Source organism: Diabrotica undecimpunctata, chromosome 1 (genome assembly GCF_040954645.1).
Source record: "Diabrotica undecimpunctata isolate CICGRU chromosome 1, icDiaUnde3, whole genome shotgun sequence".
NCBI classification, from domain to species: Eukaryota; Metazoa; Arthropoda; class Insecta; order Coleoptera; family Chrysomelidae; genus Diabrotica; species Diabrotica undecimpunctata.
Window position 1 is genome coordinate 30,824,896 of NC_092803.1, and position 22,060 is coordinate 30,846,955.

Sequence of the window (22,060 nt, forward strand, 5' to 3'; positions counted from 1 at the left end):
ATAACCGTAAGACTAAAACATAAATCAAACGCAACTGAAGACAAAAGAATTAACAACGTTATCAGAAACTTAGGAAAGGTACGATAATTCTGATGTATATAAGATTGTAAAAGAAAGAACAGGTAGACAAGAAACAAGAATATTAAGAAATAAAAATAACTAAAGATAGAAAGAAAACATTCAGATACCGCTTAAGGGTCGTTTAAGGGGTATAGACGTTAGACTTTGTGACTCAGAAAGCTCAAAAAAAAACGGAAAATTTACTGGTCCAGAAAATATTATGCAATACTTAAATTAATTGTAGATGATTAAATTAAGACGCTTAATTATTACAACAAATTAGTAACAGTCTAGACTTATAATATAAAAAAAATATACAGTAGGCTGAATAAAGTAATTTTTATATTTATTTACTATTTTTTTATAGATTGCTCGCCTTAGCATTTTATCAATGGAAAAAAGTATAACAATGCCAGTATAAAAGCGTCCGTTCAAAAATCATATACAGGTCAAGTTACGTATGTTGGTAATATGTAATGCTGTGTCTGTTGGTAATAGGGTGTTATCTAATATTAATTGTTGCTTAAGATATTTCCAAAGCTATCAAAAAAATGTAGTAATAAAATATCAAATAACTATAATGGTTGTTTATTGATATACTAGTTCATAAAGATTGTAAATAAAGTAAACTTTTATATATTTGGGTATGTAGCATCAGTAGTAATACCACATTGGTTATTTTTATTTCTGCTCATCCATATATATCCATCCATTCCCCAGTCGGCTCCCCAGGAGTTCTTTACGATCCAGTAATCTTGTCCTTTCTCTGTGCCATATCCTACCACCAGTACCCCATGGTTCAAAGAATTAAAGTCACTGTAGCATGAAGTGTCATCGAGTATTCCTACAAAATGTAATTGTTGATACATTTATCGCATATTATTTTACATACAATCAAAAATATTAAATTAACATAAAATGTATTAAACAATATAATTAATACCTGAATCATATAATTGAAAATTAAAACTGGCATCAATAGCCACTGATATGGGTCCCTTTGCAACAACGGCATTTTTGAGATCATCTTCATCGTTCTTCTTAATATATGTAAAATTACTTATTTTTGCAGCTACTTTGGAACTATCAAATCTGCATTTATCGTCAATGCCTTCATAAGGATAATCTTGTTCAGACATTATTCCTCCAGCTGCTTCGATGTATTCTAGAGCCTTGTCCATGTACCCACCTGAACATCCATAACAATTATCTTTTGCGCAATCTACTAGATTTTGTTCACTTAAAGATATCAATTTTCCTGTTTTAAGAAAATAAGCTCCTTCTACTGTTCCAGTCTACAAATAAGGAGATATTAACGTATGACAGTAATTTTTATTTATTGAAGAAAATATACATTTTTCAAAATCAAAAGCCTCGGTAACAAAGATAACTTCAGCAGCTGTATAAAATATTATGTATATAGATGACATTAATTGTTCAACATAAACTCCAATAAAAGAAAACATATATATATACGTCTGTATAAAAAAAAATTCATAAAAACAACATATAAATTAACAAAATAGCAGACTTAATGAATAAACTAGTAAAACTGTTCAGACTAGTTGGCCTTAGGATTTATATTTTATCATACCAGTATTTAGATAAAAAAGTAAAAAAATTATATGAACAATGGCAAGAAAATAAGTCAGACACGAATATTCAAAACTCTATGGTCGTCAAAAAGAAAGCGAAGGCAGCAATAGCACAAGCTAAAAAAAGTAATAAACAAATCCATACGAATATTTTGATACAAAAAAATGATAACCAAAGATATATAAGCAAGCCAAATATAGAGCAAGCATATAGATTAGATGTGCAAATAATAAGTAAAGATAATCAAAAAATATTGGTTCACGAAAAGGATGTCAAAAGCGATGGCTATTAAGTGTATACTTTGGCGATACTAAAAACAGTTAATATATAATATCGTAGTAAGTCAAAAATAGATATTAAAATTATAATGCATTGAACGATAGAAAGGTCTTAAGTTTTAAAAGTAAACTTAAGGCCATCGACTCGGTTAAAAATAGAAACTAGCGAGCTAACGTATAAAGTGTTCAAAGTATGTGTTTCTCAAGCTCCAATAAAAAACGCTAATAAAATATACAATACAAACTACGTACCGTACTGAAACTCCAACAGGAGCCACACGATCCTTGATTCTTGACCTCGGTCACTGCACCTTTTTCTCTCCAATCAAACTTGGATGGAAGGTCTGTTACCGGAGTAAGTGAGTGGGTAACACGAGTTCTAGTAGATTTCCTACTTTTAGAAAGTCCTAACATATCGGAAAACTCCTTTTCAGTCAAATCTGCAAATTTAGTTGCACCCAACTTAAAAGTAGACAGTCCCTTATCAAATTGGTCATTGTGATTTGCGATTTTTCTTAGATTATCTTGAAAAATTGTAAATCGCTTTTGTTCTTCAATGTAATTTCTATAACTTTTGTTATGTTTAACCTAAATAGTAAATAATAGTTAGTAATAATAAATAATATAGTATAAATAAGTAATAAAATAATAATTAGTGAAAAAAAACATATTTCAGTATTTGGGCCGATTACAGCTATTACTGTAATCTTTTCTCACCTTAAACTGTACCCATTCTTCTTTATCACTCAATGCCTGAACTGAAGCAGTAGCCAAAAAAATGATAATAAAAATCTTCATGTCGAAAAACAAAAAAAATTTTTTGATGAAAAAATTGTTTTACTGCAGCACTACTTAAAGACCGTGAAACTTTTCGAATGCACAACCAAACACTTTATGCTTTACAAATTACTGAAAGGTTCTTTTATATCCTGGATATGTTTACAATAAAACCTCTTGCAAAATAAAAGCAATATTTAGATAATTTTCGTAATTATTGTGATTTACAAAATGTAACATATATACAGTTTGTTTATTGATTTTGTTGATTAAAGATCAAAAGATAATTATTGTAAAAAATATTTTTTTATACTAAGACTTTCTTTATTATCCTTAAATTGTTCGAAAGTCATTTTCTTGTAACAGTTTAATGTTATTTACTATTTTTGATGAGAATTAACCAGAGTTTAAATAAAAAATACGATTATTTTGAACTTTTGATTTCCAAGTTAGAAATAATTCTTAAAATACAAATTAAACCTGTAAAATTTGTATTTTATGACGATTTATTAACTGAAAATACAAACGTTAAAATAAACATATTTTTAATTGAATTGGTAGTTAATTCCAACTATACATAATACCACTAAAAGTTATTGCTTATAATACTACTAGAAGTTATTGCTTACATCTTTCATTCTCCTTTTGCCAAATACTCTATGTTTTGTTTAGGCGTTGAAAACCAACAATATGTTCATTACTTTCTTCTTTCCAATATTTTTTTAGCTAGGATTATGGTTGTTTCTTATTTATTTTTTATCTAAGTTCATCTTGGTTAATTAATATGTCTAATCAATAAATGTTCATTTGTTTTTCGCCAGGTTTTTTACAGTAGGGAAAATGTGCACAAAATGTCATACAGTTTTGATTTTGATTTATAACTTTTTACAACAATATTGATAGTATTACTATAGGCATATTACTGTTTCATACTGATTCGTACTCTATATTCAACTTTTCAAGGGTTACTTTCCCTAAACACACCAACTGATTTGGTACTTCTAGGTCTTTCATTGCTGTGAACATTTCTCTTCTATCTAGAGTCTTGCCATGTAGTCATCATAAATATGGTAAGTATTTATGCCAGATTTTAGTGATTTTCTAAAATTTTTTTTTAATTTTGAAATCTACTGAATTAACAATCGATCACCCCTGAATTCAGCCTACTATTTCCGTTATGCTTTCTGCAGGTGGTGCTATACATCACTTCTAAAAATTCTGGAGAAATTTTTATATACATCTTCCTTTTATGAATTTCTAATGCTTTTTTTATTTTTCGAGAATTGCTGGTGGTTCCTCTTTCCTCTCATCTGTTATGGTTACCTCATCATGCTGTACAAGAACTATATAGAGACTCAAAGGGACAGATAAAAACAGAAAAATATCTAACGGAAGAATTCCTGGTTACAAAAGGCTTGCGACAGGGATGCTGTATCTCACCAACCTTATTCAAGATATATGTTGCAGCGGCATTGGAAAGATGGAAAAGAAAGGTGCACAGGATGGGTATAGAGCTTAGAAATGAATGTATATATACACTCCAGTTTGCTGATGACCAGGTAGTGCTAGCAACCGACAGGGAAGACATGCAGTACATGCTTAGAAAACTAATAGAAGAATATAACGACTGGGGAATGAATGTCAATACAACAAAAACCAAATATCTTTGTATTGGAAACGAGTCAGATAACATAGACCTCGAAAACGGACAACACATTTCCTGCTGTCAGAGCTATGGCTACTTGGGTGTTGCCTTTGGCAATATAGGAACTGATACACGGGAAATAGAAAAACGAATCACTCAAACAAGGAAAGTCTTAGGATGTCTCAATGGTATACTGTGGAGTAAAGAGATAACGAAAAGAAGAAAATTTAATATATATGAGACCATGATTAAAACTACTCTTCTTTATGCCGCTGAAAGTTGAAGAATTTGTGAAAAGAACAAAAAGCGAATATAAGGAGTAATGATGGATGCAATGAGAAGATCTTTAGGTATTTCCAGACGAGACCGAATCAGAAATGATGTAATAAAACAACGTATGGGAATAGAAGGAAATATAACTCAAGATATAGAGAAGAAACAATTAAGTTGGTATGGTCATGTTCAACGGATGCCAGCAACAAGACTCTCCAAAAAAAGTAATAGGATGGCAACCAATAGGACGACGGAAAAGAGGAAGACCTAGATGAGAATGGCAACACGGCGTAAACAAGTCCACTAGCGAAAGAAATTTAACAACAAACGACTGCGAAGATAGGAAGAGATGGTGTTTAGGTATCGGACAATGTCAAAAGACGTTCTAAACCGATGTATATATGCTGAGTAAGCATTCTTTATATGCATTGTAAATGCATCCTGCGATAAATAGCTTGTTCATCTGCGAAGTTAATGCTGGTTAAGTAGCTGCGTCTAAAATGATGTAAACTTCCTTCCAAATCAAAATTATAACATAGGAGATAGACTGCATTTTTGTCTTAACTCTTCTGGTGGGTATATACCTTCTGATAACATGTTGTTAACACTAATTATAACCCTTCTTTTTGTACATTTCTTTTAAAATATTAAGTATCGCCTGTTCAACTTTAAGGTCGTGTGAAGCTTTCTTTAATTTAACCTGAATAGGTTATTATATGCCTTTTTTAAGTCTTTAAAAGACATGTGCATTCCTTCTCTTATTAAATGTCGTTGTTACATGATGTTTTGTATAATGAAATGAAATGAAAATACACTGTGTTTCGCAATATCACTTCTTTTTCCTTTCTTGAATAAAGAAGTTAGATATATACATCCAAGTGGAACTTTTTCTCACGAACAGTTAGATGTAGGAAAATTCTGACTATGGCAGAAGAACGAGCGACCATTTTTATGTAGGAAATGTCTATTCGCTTGACTCTCGGAATAAAATTTATGCCAATATAGCCGATTAACCAAATTTGATAAAAATCCAAGGGTACCCCCTTTAAAAATTTTTGCCAAATTTTACAAAAAAAAATTTTGTTTATGGTTTTGGTACATGCACTTGGTCCAGCTTATTCCAAACATGTGTTTATTTCTGATTCCTTAACCCCAGTTTGCCGGAAAAAACGAAAATACGAAAAATCGAAATAAAAAATATACAGTTTTTTCGATTTTCTGGCAAAACGGTGCACATTTTTAGCAAACATGATTAGATTTTTTTAATCAGCAAGTCACCCTTAATCGAAATAATTCAAGTTCCAAACAAAATATTCACTTTTAATTTTCACGCAATTATCAGCAAATACAGACATCCAAGTGGAAATTTTTTTCACGAACCGTTAAATGTAGGAAAATTCTGAGTATGGCAGAAGAACGGGCATCCAATTTTATTTAGGAAATGTCTATTCCTACACTATTTCTTCTATATACACATATTTATTTTTTTTAGATAGCTAGTCACCGTTAATCGAAGTAATTCAAATTTCAAACAAAATATTCACTTTTAATTTTCACGAAATTTTCAGCAAATACAGACATCCAAGTGGACATGTTTCTCACGAACCATTGGATGTAGGAAAATTCTGAGTATGGCAGAAGAATGAGCGGTCAATTTTATGTAGGAAATGTCTATTCGCTTGACTCTCGGACCAAGATTGACGCCAACATGGCCGATTAACAAAATTTGATAAAAATCCTGGTCTACAGTTTTTTCGATTTTCAGGCAAAACGGTGCATAATTTCTAGCGACATATTTATTTTTTTTAGACAGCTAGTCAACGTTAATCGAAATAATTCAAATTTCAAACAACATATATTCACTTTTAATTTTTACAAAATGTTCAGCAAATACAGACATCCAAGTGGAAATTTTTCTCACGAACCTTGGGATGTAGGAAAATTCTGAGTATGGCAGAAGAACGAGCGGTCAATTTTATGTAGGAAATGTCTATTCGCTTGACTCTCAGACCAAAATTGACGCCATTATAGCCGATTAACCAAATTTGATAAAAATCCAAGGGTACCCCCTTGGAAAATTTTTGACAAATTTTACAAAAAAAAAATTTGTTTACTATTTTGGTACATGCACTTGGTCCAGCTTATTCCAAACATGTGCTTTTTTCTGATCCCTTAACCCCAGTTTGCCGGAAAAGATGAAAAATCGAATTAAAAAATTTACAGTTTTTTCGATTTTCCGGCAAAACGGTGCATAATTTTTAGCCACATGTTTGGATTTTTTTAATCAGCAAGTCACCCTTAATCGAAATAATTCAAATTTTAAGCAAAATATACACTTTTAATTTTCTCGAAATTTTCAGCGAATACATACATCCAAGTGGAAATTTTTCTCACGAACAGTTAGATGTAGGAAAATTCTGAGTATGGCAGAAGAACGAGCGGCCAATTTTATGTAGGAAATGTTCATTCGCTTGACTCTCGGACCAAAATTGACGCCAACATAGCCGATTAACGAAATTTGATAAAAATCAATGGTCTACAGTTTGTTCGATTTTCCGGCAAAACGGTGCATAATTTTTAGCCACATGTTAATTTTTTTTAAACAGCAAGTCACCTTTAATCGTAATAGTTCAAATTTCAAACAAAATATTCACTTTTAATTTTCACTAAATTTTCAGCAAATACAGACATCCAAGTAGAAATTTTTTTCACGAACCGTTATATGTAGGAAAATTCGAAGTATGGCAAAAGAACGAGCGGCCAATTTTATGTAGGAAATGTCCATTCGCTTGACTCTTGGACCAAAATTGACGCCAACATAGCCGATTAACGAAATTTGATAAAAATCAATGGTCTACAGTTTGTTCGATTTTCCGGCAAAACGGTGCATAATTTTTAGTCACATTTTTAGATTTTTTTAATCAGCAAGTCACCCTTAATCGAAATAATTCAAATTTCAAACAAAATATACACTTTTTATTTTCTCGAAATTTTCAGCGAATATAAATATGATCTTTTCGATTAATCTGGTTAAATGTCATATTATGTTCAATTAATTACTTATCTCTATATTTTATTATTTTATTTAGTATTTCACTTAATAGTGGAAAACTAATATTTTTAAGAGAATTTCCAGCTGTTCATATGCACATGTTTTGAAAGCAACAATACATGATATTCTTATACATTCTGCGGTGTTGTTTTATATATATACCTACCTACTTTCGGTCAACAGCTTTTTATAATACAATTTTCAATTTTGAATCAAAATAACGCTGATTCTGTCTTCTATATGGTTGGTTTTTGTCTTTTTTAATGATCCCCATACTTCAGTGGATTGTAGAAAAAAAACAGCTAAAAATATATATGATTGTCATAAATTAGAAACAAAATTAATGAAAAAACAAGTTAAGTATTAAAAATTTAACAACATTATTTTGAAAAATAGGTAATAGAAAATACAGTGATACTGACTTCAGTGGTCCCCGTCTCCGCTGTCTAATAAATTTAGTAATTATGTATTGTTACGTTGATTAAATTTTGATAAAATGGCAGTAGCTGGATAATAATATGGAACCACGGATATATACGCATAGCCAATAGATAGATAAAAAGATATTCGCGTGGATTATTAACAAAATAAAACTGAATCAATTGAAACAAAACTTTTTAAGCTAGGTTTTGATTTTTATTTTTATAGAATTAGAGCAAGCGGTGAGGCTATATCTCCTGCTATATTTAATTTTTGAAATGGCCTGCCTGGTTGTTTACCAAAATAAATCTAAATATTTGTGACATAAAAAGTCTTAGAATAGTATAATATCAACTCTTTCGGGCCATACTTGGATAGTTAGCTTGGCAATTGTTAGATCACTGAAAGAAATCTATCGTTATATTATGTGCACAATCAAAAATAAATTATATTGTTGCAAGTTTATTTTATTAGTTGTTTCTTTTGTCTTCATAGGCTAGTATGCCAATTAGTATAGCTCTCCATATAAATAAAACCCTGTTGCTGCCCTAAATATTTCGCACGCAACCCCATCATTAGTCCACAGCTTTAGAACTAAATATAATAAAAATATAATAGACCCATAATTGTTAGGACTCAAATTGACATCATTTTGCTCAACCACAACTTTAAGAGGTACATAAAATCCACTAAAACCTATCTTGATTTAGTGGATTTTATGTGGTCATTTATAACGATTACAATCTATTATAATAAGTTTAAGACTCAAAATATATCTGAAAAAGAATAGTGACAAGAAAAATAGACTTCTCACAAATGAAAATCCCTGAAAGGAAAAAAATAAGTATTAAGGTTTATAAAGAAATAGAAACGATAGAGAACTTCGTACAGATAGAGATTGGAGTAACACAATTGGATTGGAGTAACTTAAATAATGATCTAAGACTCAAATAGAAGACATCGGGTTTACGAAAATAATAGAAAACAAGAATGGATAACGCGAGATCCGGACCTCATGGACCTCATAACCGTAAGAAGAAAACATAAATCAAACGCAACTGAAAAAAAAGAATCAACAACGTTATCAGAAACTTAGAAAAGGTACGATAATTCTGATGTACATAAGATTGTAAAAGAAAGAACAGGTAGACAAGAAACAGAGATGGAAAGAAAACATTCAGATACCGCTTAAGGGTCGTTTAAGGGGTATAGACGATAGACTTTGTGACTCAGAAAGCTCAAAAAAAAAACGTAAAATTTACTGGTCCAGAAAATATTATGCAATACCTTAATTAATTGTAGATGATTAAATTAAGACGCTTAATTATTACAACAAATTAGTAACAGTCTAGACTTATAATATAAAAAAATATACAGTAGGCTGAATAAAGTAATTTTTATATTTATTTATTATTTTTTTATAGATTGCTCGCCTTAGCATTTTATCAAAGGAAAAAAGTATTACAATGCCAGTATAAAAGCGTCTGTTCAAAAATCATATACAGGTCAAGTTACGTATGTTGGTAATATGTTTTGCTGTGTCTGTTGGTAATAGGGAGTTATCTAATATTAAGTGTTGCTTAAGATATTGTCAAAGCTATCAAAAAAATGTAGTAATAAAATATCCAATAACTATAATGGTTGTTTATTGATATACTACTTTATAAAGATTGTAAATAAAGTAAACTTTTATATATTTGGGTATGTAGCATCAGTAGTAATACCACATTGGTTATTTTTATTTCTGCTCATCCATATATATCCATCCATTCCCCAGTCGGCTCCCCAGGAGTTCTTTACGATCCAGTAATCTTGTCCGTTCTCTGTGCCATATCCTACCACCAGTACCCCGTGGTTCAAAGAATTAAAGTCACTGTAGCATGAAGTGTCATCGAGTATTCCTACAAAATGTAATTGTTGATACATTTATCTCATATTATTTTCCATACAATCAAGAATATTAAATTAACATAATATGTATTAAACAAAATAATTAATACCTGAATCATATAATTGAAAATTAAAACTGGCATCAATAGCTACTGATATGGGTCCTTTTGCAACAACGGCATTTTTGAGATCATCTTCATCGTTCTTTTTAATATATGTAAAATTACTTATTTTTGCAGCTACTTTGGAACTATCAAATCTGCATTTATCGTCAATGCCTTCATAAGGATAATCTGTTTCAGACATTATTCCTCCAGCTGCTTCGATGTATTCTAGAGCCTTGTCCATGTACCCACCTGAACATCCATAGCAATTATCTTTTGCGCAATCTACTAGATTTTGTTCACTTAAAGATATCAATTTTCCTGTTTTAAGAAAATAAGCTCCTTCTACTGTTCCAGTCTACAAATGAGGAGATATTAATGTATTACAATAATTTTTATTTATTGAAGAAACTATACATTTTTTAAGATTAAAACCTGGGTAAAAAAGATAAGTATAAAATATTATGTATATAGATTACATATTAATTGTTTAACATAAACTACAACAAAAAAAAAAAAACATATGTACGTCTGTACAAAGAAAAATTCATAAAAACAACATTTAAATTAACAAAATACCAGACTTAACGAATAAACTAGTAAAACTGTTCCTGTTAGTTGGGGTTAGGTTTTATATTTTAAAATATAAAACCATAATAATTTATTAGTATTATATAGATTTAACTCATACAGCTATTATTCCCTTAAAAGCAAAATTTGTTTAATTTAGTTATATTATGGTATTAAAAGATTGGGCTTTGGTGGACCTCTGTCCATATTATTTAGTTACAAGTTACATAAAACTGAGAAATTTATCTAAATATTGGCAAGATAAAAAAAGTTGAAAATTATATGAATAATGGCAAGAAAATAAGTCAGACACGAATATTCAAAACTATACCGTCGTTAAAAAGAAAACGAAAGCAGCAATAGCAAAATCTGAAGAAAAGAAATAAACAGATCTATACGATCATTTTGTATACTATAAAAGGTAAAATAAAGATATATAAGAAAGGCATGTGAAGATAATCAAATATTAGTTTACGAAAACGATGTCCAAAAGCGATTTTTATAAAGTGTATACTTTGGCGATACTAAAAAAATTTAATATATAATATCATAATAAAAGTCAAAAATAGATTATCAAATTATAATGCAATGAACGATAGAAAGGTCTTTTATTTTGAAAATAAACTTAAGGTAATCGACTCGGTTAAAAATAGCAACTAGCGAGCTAACGTATAAAGTGTTCAAAGTATGTGTTTCTCAAGCTTCAATAAAAAACGCTAATAAAATATACAATACAAACTACGTACCGTACTGAAACTCCAACAGGAGCCACACGATCCTTGATTCTTGACCTCCGTCACTGCACCTTTTTCTCTCCAATCAAACTTGGATGGAAGGTCTGTTACCGGAGTAAGTGAGTGGGTAACACGAGTTCTAGTGGATTTCCTACTTTTAGAAAGTCCTAACATATCGGAAAACTCCTTTTCAGTCAAATCTGCAAATTTGGTTGCACCCAACTTAAAACTAGACAATCCCTTATCAAATTTTTCATTGTGATTTGCGATTTTTCTTAGATTATCTTGAAAAATTGTAAATCGCTTTTGTTCTTCAATGTAATTTCTATAACTTTAGTTATGTTTAACCTAAAGAGATATAAAATAATAATTAGTGAAAAAAAAACATATTTCAGTATTTGGGCCGATTACAGCTATAACTGTAATCTTTTCTCACCTTAAACTGTACCCATTCTTCTTTATCACTTAATGCCTGAACTGAAGCAGTAGCCAAAAAAATGATAATAAAAATCTTCATGTCGAAAAACAAAAAAAATTTTTGATGAAAAAATTGTTTTACTGCAGCACACTTAAAGACCGTGAAACTTTTCGAATGCACAACCAAACACTTTATGCTTTACAAATTACTTAAAGGTTCTTTTATATCCTGGATATGTTTACAATAAAACCTCTTGCAAAATAAAAGCAATATTTAGATAATTTTCGTAATTATTGTGATTTACAAAATGTAACATATATACAGTTTGTTTATTGATTTTGTTGATTAAAGATCAAAAGATAAGTATTGTAAAAAATATTTTTTTATACTAAGACTTTCTTTATTAACCTTAAAATGTTCGAAAGTCATCTTTTTGTAACATTTTAATATTATTTACTATTTTTGATGGGAATTAACCAGAGTTTAAATAAAAAATACGATTATTTTGAACTTTTGATTTCCACGTTAGAAATAATTCTTAAAATACAAATTAAAACTGTAAAATTTGTATTTTATGACGATTTATAAACTAAAAATACAAACGTTAAAATAAACATATTTTTAATTGAATTGGTAGTTAATTCCAACTATACATAATACCACTAAAAGTTATTGCTTATAATACTACTAGAAGTTATTGCTTACATCTTTCATTTTCCTTTTGCCAAATACTTTACGTTTTGTTTAGGCCTTAAAAACCAACAATATGTTCATTACTTTCTTCTTTCCAATTTTTTTTTGGTAGGATTATGGTTTTTACTTATTTATTTTTCATCTTAGTTCATCTTGGTTACTTAATATGTCTAATCAATAAATGTTGGTTTGTTTTTCGCCAGGTTTTTTACGGTAGGGAAAATGTGCACAAAATGTCATACAGTTTTGATTTGGTCTTATAACTTTTTACAACAATATTGATAGTATTAATATACGCATATTACTGTTCCATACTGATTCGTACTCTATATTAAACTTTTCAACGGTTACTTTTCTTAAACACACCAACTGATTTGGTACTTCTAGGTCTTTCATTGCTGTGAACATTTCTCTTCTATCTAGAGTCTTAGGCTGCCATGTAGTCATCATAAATATGGTAAGTATTTATGCCAGATTTTAGTGATTTTCTAAAATTTTTTCTTAATTTTGAAATCTACTGAAATAACAATCGATCACCTCTGAATCCAGCCTACTATTTCCGTTATTCTTTCTGCAGGTGGTGATATACATCACTTCTAAAAATTCTGGAGAAATTTTTATATACATCTTTCTTTTATGAATTTTTAATGCTTTTTTTATTTTTCGAGAATTGCTGGTGGTTCCTCTTTCCTCTCATCTGTTATGGTTACCTCATCTTTTCTGTCTTCTAGGTTTTTTTTTGTTCTCTTTATAAAATACCGGGTTAAAAAATTCCCATCATGGATTTATCACTTGGTGGATTTAATCTTTTCTTGTTGTTAGTGGGTTGTCATTTCGACTTCTACATTGGTTTGTGAGAGAGATTACTTACCACTATTGGGGCGTTACCTGTAACCATTGGTAACGCATTACTTAGGGCGTTCCTATGTCGCCATTGATTGGTCGAGACGTAATCCCACCATGATCATGATTCTACGATACCCACCTGTCAACATGACAGATAAGAAAGAAGAAGAATTGTGACAACCGAAAAGAAGACAAGTTGACATGAAATATAAGACAGAAGAGGAGGATAACCAGAAAGAAGACGATTTGTAAAGAAGAAGACGAATTGACATAACAGATAAGAAAAAAGAAGAACTGTGACAGCCAGAAAGAAGACGAGTTGAGATAACCAGGGCCCGAATAGAAGATGAGTTGAAAAGAAGACAAGTTGACATGGTAGATAAGAAAGAAGAAGAACTGTGACAGCCGAAAAGAAGACGGCAAGACGAGTTGACGTAACAGCTAAGAAAGAAGAAGAACTATGACAGCCGGAAAGAAGACGATTTAAGAAAGAAGAAGAATAGGTATTGTGACGTCAATGGGCAGACTTGCATTTGAGGGATTATGTTGGCAGGGCTTTATTGTGACGTCACAATGGGAGTGGAAGGGGAAAATTTTCCGACGCCCAAGTGCTCCATCCTCTGCTGTAGATATCTTAATTTTTTTTTTTGTTGATGTTAACATGCTTACAGAATGTGCTGAATTCTTTCTGTCTGTTAAGGTTTTCTATATATTTAAATTCCTTCTTTATGTGACTTCTTTTCGTTTTTTCGTGTATCCTATTTCTTTTTTTTTTCTGGTAATTCCCTACCGTTGTTTCGGTTTTTTGAGTAAGCGTTTATCTAAAGGTTTTATTTTTTCTTGTTGCAGTATTGCCTTCATCGTCAAAGAAAGGTGCGATCGATTTTTGCTTGCACAAGTGTCTGTTTTTATTTTGTTTTCAGTTGCTGCTTGAATATTTGCATTTAGGCTGGTCCAGTAGGAGGTAAGCACTATGAAGCACTACAGAGCAGACGAAGTTTACCATCTAAGTGGACTGACGATCTGAAGTATGTTAAAAGTAACACGATGCAAGCCGCAATTAGCTGAGAGAGATAAAGAGAGCTGAGGAAGAACTATGGACAGCAGTGAAAGCGTATAGGTTAATAATGATCCAGATTACATACATTTTTAGCCTTTCTCATTTACATTTTTATTCCTTGGCTTTCGAGGGTATTTCCCTTGGTGAGGTATTTCGAGTATCTTCTGCCACTGTTGGATTTCTCAGCTTTTGCACATTTCATTTCTATGTTGCCATTTTATTTTAGTTTCTGTCGTTTTAAATTCTAGCTCTTAATGTTTTTGTCATCAAGTGCCACCAATCACGCACTTCGATGTTCATCGCCCTTCCTTCTGGAACATATAATTAAATTTAATTGGTTGAGAAATGAAAAAGTTTCATATAAAAGTTAATTTATCTTTAAATATTGGACATTTTCGGATCTCATGTGAGTAGTGTACAGTACATGGCTTTACCCGTGTAGGGCAGCTCCCTAGATCACTTTGCTCGAAGGGCTCTAAATCTTTCTAAGACTCTGAAGCTGAGTTTTTTTCTTCTTAAAAAGAATGTGTTTTATTTCCACCTCTAATAAAACCATAATGGCATTGTCTCTTTAAGATAATGTCACAATAAGAGCGTACCGGCCAACTACGCAATATTAAACCATATTGCCAAATTAATAAACATGGAATTTTTGCACCAAGTTGCTAACACATTTTCATACGTTTATTAATTACACCGAAAACGACATTTTCACCATCTATTTGGGTCTATCTAGGTTTGCGCATCTATAATTTCTGAAGTTCCTTTCGTCTGTTCCGTGTCTTAAATCTATTAAGATGTAATCAATCTAATTGGTTGTTCTTCCGTCAGAGAAAATCCAAGGTACCTTGTGTATATTTCTATGTTCAAAATCAGTACCAGCGACTTTTATGTTTAGTGCTGTGAAAAATGGTACTAAATACAAAAATGCTTACCATCAGAATATTTGGCATAAGTTCATTCGTCGGTGAAGAGTAGAGAATCATATTTCAGTTCGCTGGTTGGAATTTTTCTTAAAAAAAAATACATTCAAACTTAAAATTTATTAGAAAAAGTATTAAACGTATAGATCACACTAATACCGAAGTACTTATTGAATTATAAAATTACCTTTTGACAATTTTAGTACTTGAATTTTTGAACTGATTATAATATAATATAATATATTATATAAAATTCACAAGTACAAGTTAATTTCCTGAAGTTCGCTGCATAGCATAAATATCACAAAAAAAATATTTACAAACTTGTTTCTTAAAGGTAAATTTATGCAAAAAACCCTTTCAAGCTAAATTATAGAACGTTTTGGGAATAAATATTTTATCTTCAGTTCTGCAACAAAGGTATGCCTACATGTTTAAAGCCACTAAATGACATAAACGTTTAATGCGTACTCTGACCATCTATTTCAAGAAGCTTATAGAAGTAATAAATGATCTAAGATATATAGACGACACTGTCCTTGTTGCGGATAGTACTGATGGATTACAAAGACTGATAGATCAAGTAGTTAACATCGGTAGAAAATATGAAATAAAACTTAATAATATGAAGACGAAAATTTATTATGATCATAAGCAAAAACCAAGGTACAGATGCAAAGTTTATGGCAGACAATGAAGTGTTGGATAGAACAGAAAAAATAACATATCTAGGATGCAACATTACACACAGCTGGGATCACTTATACGAGATTAAATGTAGGATCGAAAAAGCAAGGAGTGCTTTTCAACAGATGAAGAAAGTTCTCTGCAATTTAACCTTGAACTTACACCTCCGATTCAAAATCCTTAATTGTTATGTGTTTTTTGTTCTTATGTATGGAGCAGAGGCATGCACTGATGCGTCTTGCAGACGATTGCAGTCTTTCGAGATGCAGTGCTAGCGTCGCATGCTCAGAATATTATGTACATCATATAACTAAAGACACAGTAATGAAACGTTTACAAAAAGAACCTAAAGTCTTGAAATCCATTAAAGAAAGAAAGTTAGCATACTTCGGACATATAGTAAGAAATGAAAATAAATACAGAATTTTACTATTGATCTTAGAAGGGAAAATAGAAGGAAATAGAGGACCAGGATGCCGGCGAATATCCTGGCTTAATAATTTGAGACAGCAGACAGGTATGACCACTACAGACCTATTTCGAACAGCTGCTAATAAAATATGATGGGCCATTGTGGTAGGCAACATTCATAGAGGATATGCACTAGCAGAAGAAGAAGAAATGACTTGGGTGAAGATCCTTTAAATGTTATTAAATTGATATTAAATTACCTAAATTGCTTTAGCCTTATCTATTTTTATATTTATAGTTTTTGATTTTCTCTACTATATGTCGGTCACATCATAGCGAATTAAGCATTTCAATTTTGTTTTCTCTGTTCTATTCGGTGTCTTATTTTCTCTTGTCCTAGCCTATTTGTTGTCAAAAGTGCTACTACAGATTTAAAAGATTTCACCTGTGATATTTCTACGTCATTGTCAATTAAAATCTCAGAATAAACTTTAAATGTATAAAATGAATATTCTACTTTTTGCAAACTTATGCTGAGTAAGCATTTTTCATATGCATTGTACAGTCTTATTAGTATAAATTCTAGACCATAAGAGTCCTGTGATACAATGGCTTGGTCATCTTGCAAAGTTAATGCTGGTTAAGTAGCTGCGTCTAAAATGATGGAAAGTTCCTTCTAAATCACAATTAAATAACATAGGAGATAGGTCTTAATTTTTCAGGTGGGTATATACCTTCTGATAACATGTTGTTAACACTAACATAACCCTTGTTGTTTCTGTAAATTTCTTTTAAAATATTAAGTATCGCCTGTTCAACTTTCAAGGTCGTGTAAAGCTCTTTTCAATTTAACCCTAACAGGTTATCATACGCCTTTTTAAAGTCTTTAAAAGCCATTTGCATTCTCTCCCCTATTAAATAGTGCTTTAACATAATGTTTTGTATAATGAAGGAATTATCAATATAGGACTTCTCAAATCTGAAATCTCAATCTCAAATCATTTTTGGTCGTCGCTTACTTTAGTGTGACTGTCATTTTAGATATCGTCGTTAGGAATGAAATACCTCAAATGTGCAAATTTCTGGTAATTAAGATTTTAAACTATTCTGTATCGCTATGAATGGTTTTACAGTCTAGAAAAATATCCAATTTGCATACCGATTTCTAACTTCACTAATGTCTTCAAATGCATTACTCCAATGAAACATATTATTAATTGTTAGACTGAAATAAATCAAATGTGCTTAAAAGACACATTGGAGCTATTACCTATTATAATATCTGCATATTGGAGGTATATCATACTTTCATCTATCACATTCCTAACCTCAAATTTCCCAAAGAAGCTATTTACCAGTGCATGATGAGTGTTTTCGAGACAAGAACTAAAATAATTACCTCAGAATATGCCGCATTATGTTTTATAACACACTAAATTTAAGAAAAGATACAATGAAACTATGGGCCCAAGGAATCCAGCCACTTATAAAATTGATACTCCTGGTGAAAGTCTGCAAGATTCCAAACTTCAACAAGTAAAAACAAGATTACTCCCAAAAAATGAGACAAATTTGCAAACAAAAGATTGCTAAGAAATGGTTGCAAGAGATTCCTAAAATTCCTTCACATTATTGTAAAACATCTACTTGCAGGGAATATGTTGACAACAGTTTCATAGCAAAAAAATACATGTACAGACTATATAAGGAATTGTGCGATGATGTAAAGCGGTATCAGCTTATCAGTCAAAGCTTATATCAAGTTGTTGGAAGCTGTTTTAGAAACAGAGAAAATATCTATACATAAGCCAAGGAAAGATCAATATGATACGTATATTGCATATCAAATGAAGACAAAATTACTGAAAATTATGATCAGCACATGTCAAAGCAGAAAGAAGGAAGACGGGCAAAAGAATTATTAAAAAGTAGCGCAAGTTATGAGAAATTGGTTCTCACAGTTGACTGAAAGTGTTTTAAAGTGTCCAAAAGTGATTTTAATGTGATTGTCATAAATTAGAAACAAAATAAATGAAAAAACAAGTTAGGTATTAAAAATTTACAATTATTTAAAAAAATAGGTAATTAAAAATACAATTATACTGACTTCAGTGGTCCCAGTCTCCGCTGTGTAATAAATTTAGTAATTATGTATTGTTATGTTGATTAAATTTTGATAAATGGCAGTAGCTGGATATTATTATGGAACGACGGATATTTACTCATAGCCAATAGTTAGACAAAAAATATTCGCGTGGATAATTATTAAAATAAAACTGAATCAATTGAGGAAGTATTATAAACGAACAGTGGAGCAATGTACAGGAAATAAAGTGCCGCATAGGAAAGGCAAGAACGGTCTTTAACAAAATGAGCGCCATCTTCAAAAGTCACAACATATCCCTGGATACAAAAATGAGACATTTGAGATGCTATGTTTTCTCTGTGTTGTTGTACGGGGCGGAGGCATGGACGCTTACAGACACCACTATTAAAAAACTTGAAGCATTTGAGATGTGGCTTTATAGAAGAATGCTGAGAATATCATGGACAGCAAGGATCACGAACAAGGAAGTTCTAGAAAAAATGAAGAAGGAACCAGAGATTGTGTTTACGATCAAACGCATAAAATTGCAATATCTGGGACACGTTATGAGAAATCAGCACCGTTACTCCCTGCTGCAGTCTATATTGCAAGGTAAAGTCAAAGGTAAGCGAGGACCCGGTAGAAGGAGAATATCATGGCTGCGGAATTTAAGAACATGGTTTAAGAAAACCTCAACGGAGCTGTTTCGAGCCGCAGCGAGCAAGGTCATGATTTCCAATATGATTTCCAACATCCGAAACGGATAAGAACCAGAAGAAGAAGAAGAATCAATTGAAATAAAACTTTTTAAGCTAGGTTTTGATTTTTATTTTAACAGCAAACGGTGAGGCTATATCTCCTGCTATAATTAATTTTTGAAATGGCCTTCCTGGTTGTTTACCACAATAAATCTAAATATTTATGACATAAAAGTCTTAGAATAGTATAATATAAACTCTTTTACCCCATACTTTGATAGTTAGCTTGGCAATTGTTGAATCAAACTGTATCTATCACGGAAAGTAATCTATCGTTATGTTATATGCACGATGAAAAATAAATTGTATTGCCGCAAGTTTATTAGTTTTTTCTTTTGTCTTCATTGGCTAGTATGTTAATTAGTATAGCCTTTTATATAAATAAAAACCTGTTGCTGTCCTAAATATTTCCCCACGCAATCCCATCATTTGTCCACAGCTTCAGAAATAAATATAACATAAATATAATAGACCCATAATGCCAAAAATATAATTGTTAGGAATCAAATTGACGTTATTTTGCTCGACCACAACTTTAAGAAGTACATAAAATATACTAAAACCTATCTTGGAGTTGACATTCATAGCGATCACAATCCAGGTATAATAAATTTAAGACTAAAAATGTATCTGAAAAAATATAGTGATAAAAAAATAGATATCTCACAACTGATATATACTCACAAACGATAGAGAACTTTGTACAGCTAGACGTTGAAGTTACATGGACTGCTCAAAAAACGAAAATATGGATATAATATAAACAAGAATGGATAATGCAAGATCACATCTAATCTACTTCATGACCGTAAGACGAAAATATTAGAATAGACCTAATAGAATACAAAAGAAACCATAATCATCAGAAACTTAAGAAAAGAAAATCACTATAAATCACTAATGTCCATAAAATGTAAAAGAAATAATAGGTAGAAAAGAACTAATATTAAGAAATAATAATAACTAAATAATTACAAGTATTGAAGATAAACTAGACAGATGAAAAAAATGCAGTCAGATATCTTTTACGAGGTAGGTATAAACGATAGACTCTGTGCCTCACGTTCTATAGATAATCGAATAAATGAAAAATGTCGCGAAATAACCAAAGAAGAAGGACGCAGTAAAAGTTTTAAAAAATAACAGAAAATTAGGACCCTAATTTATTGTAACAAGCTAGTAAAAGTCTGGATTTATTAAACAAAAAAAATTTTATACAGTAGGCAGTACCGTAGACTACCCCTAATCTTCATCTAACTTTTCTGTTTTTTATTTTTATTTAAATTATATTTTAAAAGTTTTATCAAGTAACTTTATTATTTATTTAGTATTTTTTTATAGATTGCTTGCTTTAGCATTTTAAAATAGAGAAAAAGTAATACTATGCTAGTATAGAAGCTTCGTTTCAAAAATTGTACGCAGCTCTAGTTACGTATGTTAGTGATATGTAATGTTGTGTGTGTTGGTAATACGTTGTTACCTTATAACGATTGTTTCATAATTCTTAAAATACAAATTAAACCTGTAAAATTTGTATTTTATGAACTGAAAATACAAACGTTAAAATAAACATATTTTTAATTGAATTGGTAGGTAATTCCAACTATACATAATACCACTAAAAGTTATTGCTTATAATACTACCAGAAGTTATTGCTTACATCTTTCATTCTCCTTTTGCCAAATACTCTACGTTTTGTTTAGGCGTTAAAAACCAACAATATGTTCATTACTTTCTTCTTTCCAATATTTTTTTTGCTAGAATTATGGTTGTTACTTATTTATTTTTCATCTAAGTTCATCTTGGTTAATTAATATGTCTAATCAATAAATGTTGGTTTGTTTTTCGCCAGGTTTTTTACGGTAGGGAAAATGTGCACAAAAGGTCATACAGTTTTGATTTTGTCTTATAACTTTTTATAACAATATTGATAGAATTAAAAAAGTCATATTACTGTTTCATACTGATTCGTACTCTACATTCAACTTTTCAAGGGTAACTTTTGTTAAACACATGAACTGATTTGCAGATTTACAGATTCTTAAGTATTTATTCCATATTTCAGTGATTTTCTAAAATTTCTTTTAGGTTAGAACTCTGATGAATCATTCAACCACCTCTGAATCCAGCTTACTATTTCTCTTATTGGTTCTGCAGGTGGTGCTATACCTCACTTGGGAGAAATCTTTATATACATCTTTCTTTTATGAATTTCGAATGCTTTTTTTATTTTTCGAGAATTACTGGTGGTTCCTCTTTCCTCTCATCTGTTATGGTTACCTCATCTTTTTTGTCTTCTAGGTTTTTTTTGTTCTCTTTATAAAATACCGGGTTAAAAAATTCCACTCATGGATTTATCACTTGGTGGATTTAATCTTTTCTTGTTGTTAGTGGGTTGCCATTTCGACTTCTACATTGGTTTGTGAGAGAGCTTACTTACCACTATTGGGGCGTTAACTGTAACCATTGGTAACGGATTACTTAGGGCGTTCCTATGTCGCCATTGATTGGTCGAGACTTAATCCCACCATGATCATGATTCTACGATATCCACCTGTCGACATGACAGATAAGAAAGAAGAAGAATTGTGACAACCGAAAAGAAGACAAGTTGACATGAAATATAAGACAGAAGAGGACGATAACCAGAAAGAAGACGATTTGAAAAGAAGAAGACGAGTTGACATAACAGATAAGAAAAAAGAAGAACTGTGACAGCCAGAAAGAAGACGAGTTGAGATAACCAGGGCCCGAATAGAAGATGAGTTGAAAAGAAGA

At 31.0% G+C, this 22,060-nt stretch overlaps 2 protein-coding genes across 2 annotated transcripts; both read right to left on the minus strand.

Annotated features, from left to right (window-relative positions):
* Positions 1-636: 636 nt before the first annotated feature.
* On the minus strand, positions 637-2,810 carry LOC140447504 (cathepsin L-like). The gene is made up of 4 exons (XM_072540197.1): positions 2,652-2,810; positions 2,187-2,522; positions 1,004-1,355; positions 637-904 (listed from the first exon to the last, which is right to left on the minus strand). Exons 1-4 carry the CDS (start codon positions 2,730-2,732, stop codon positions 693-695), a joined length of 981 nt encoding a protein of 326 aa, XP_072396298.1. The 5' UTR covers positions 2,733-2,810; the 3' UTR covers positions 637-692.
* A 6,924-nt stretch (positions 2,811-9,734) lies between these two features.
* On the minus strand, positions 9,735-11,984 carry LOC140438423 (procathepsin L-like). Its single transcript, XM_072528108.1, has 4 exons — positions 11,836-11,984; positions 11,412-11,747; positions 10,102-10,453; positions 9,735-10,002 (listed from the first exon to the last, which is right to left on the minus strand). Exons 2-4 carry the CDS (start codon positions 11,571-11,573, stop codon positions 9,791-9,793), a joined length of 726 nt encoding a protein of 241 aa, XP_072384209.1. The 5' UTR covers positions 11,574-11,747; positions 11,836-11,984; the 3' UTR covers positions 9,735-9,790.
* Between the last annotated feature and the right edge of the window lie 10,076 nt (positions 11,985-22,060).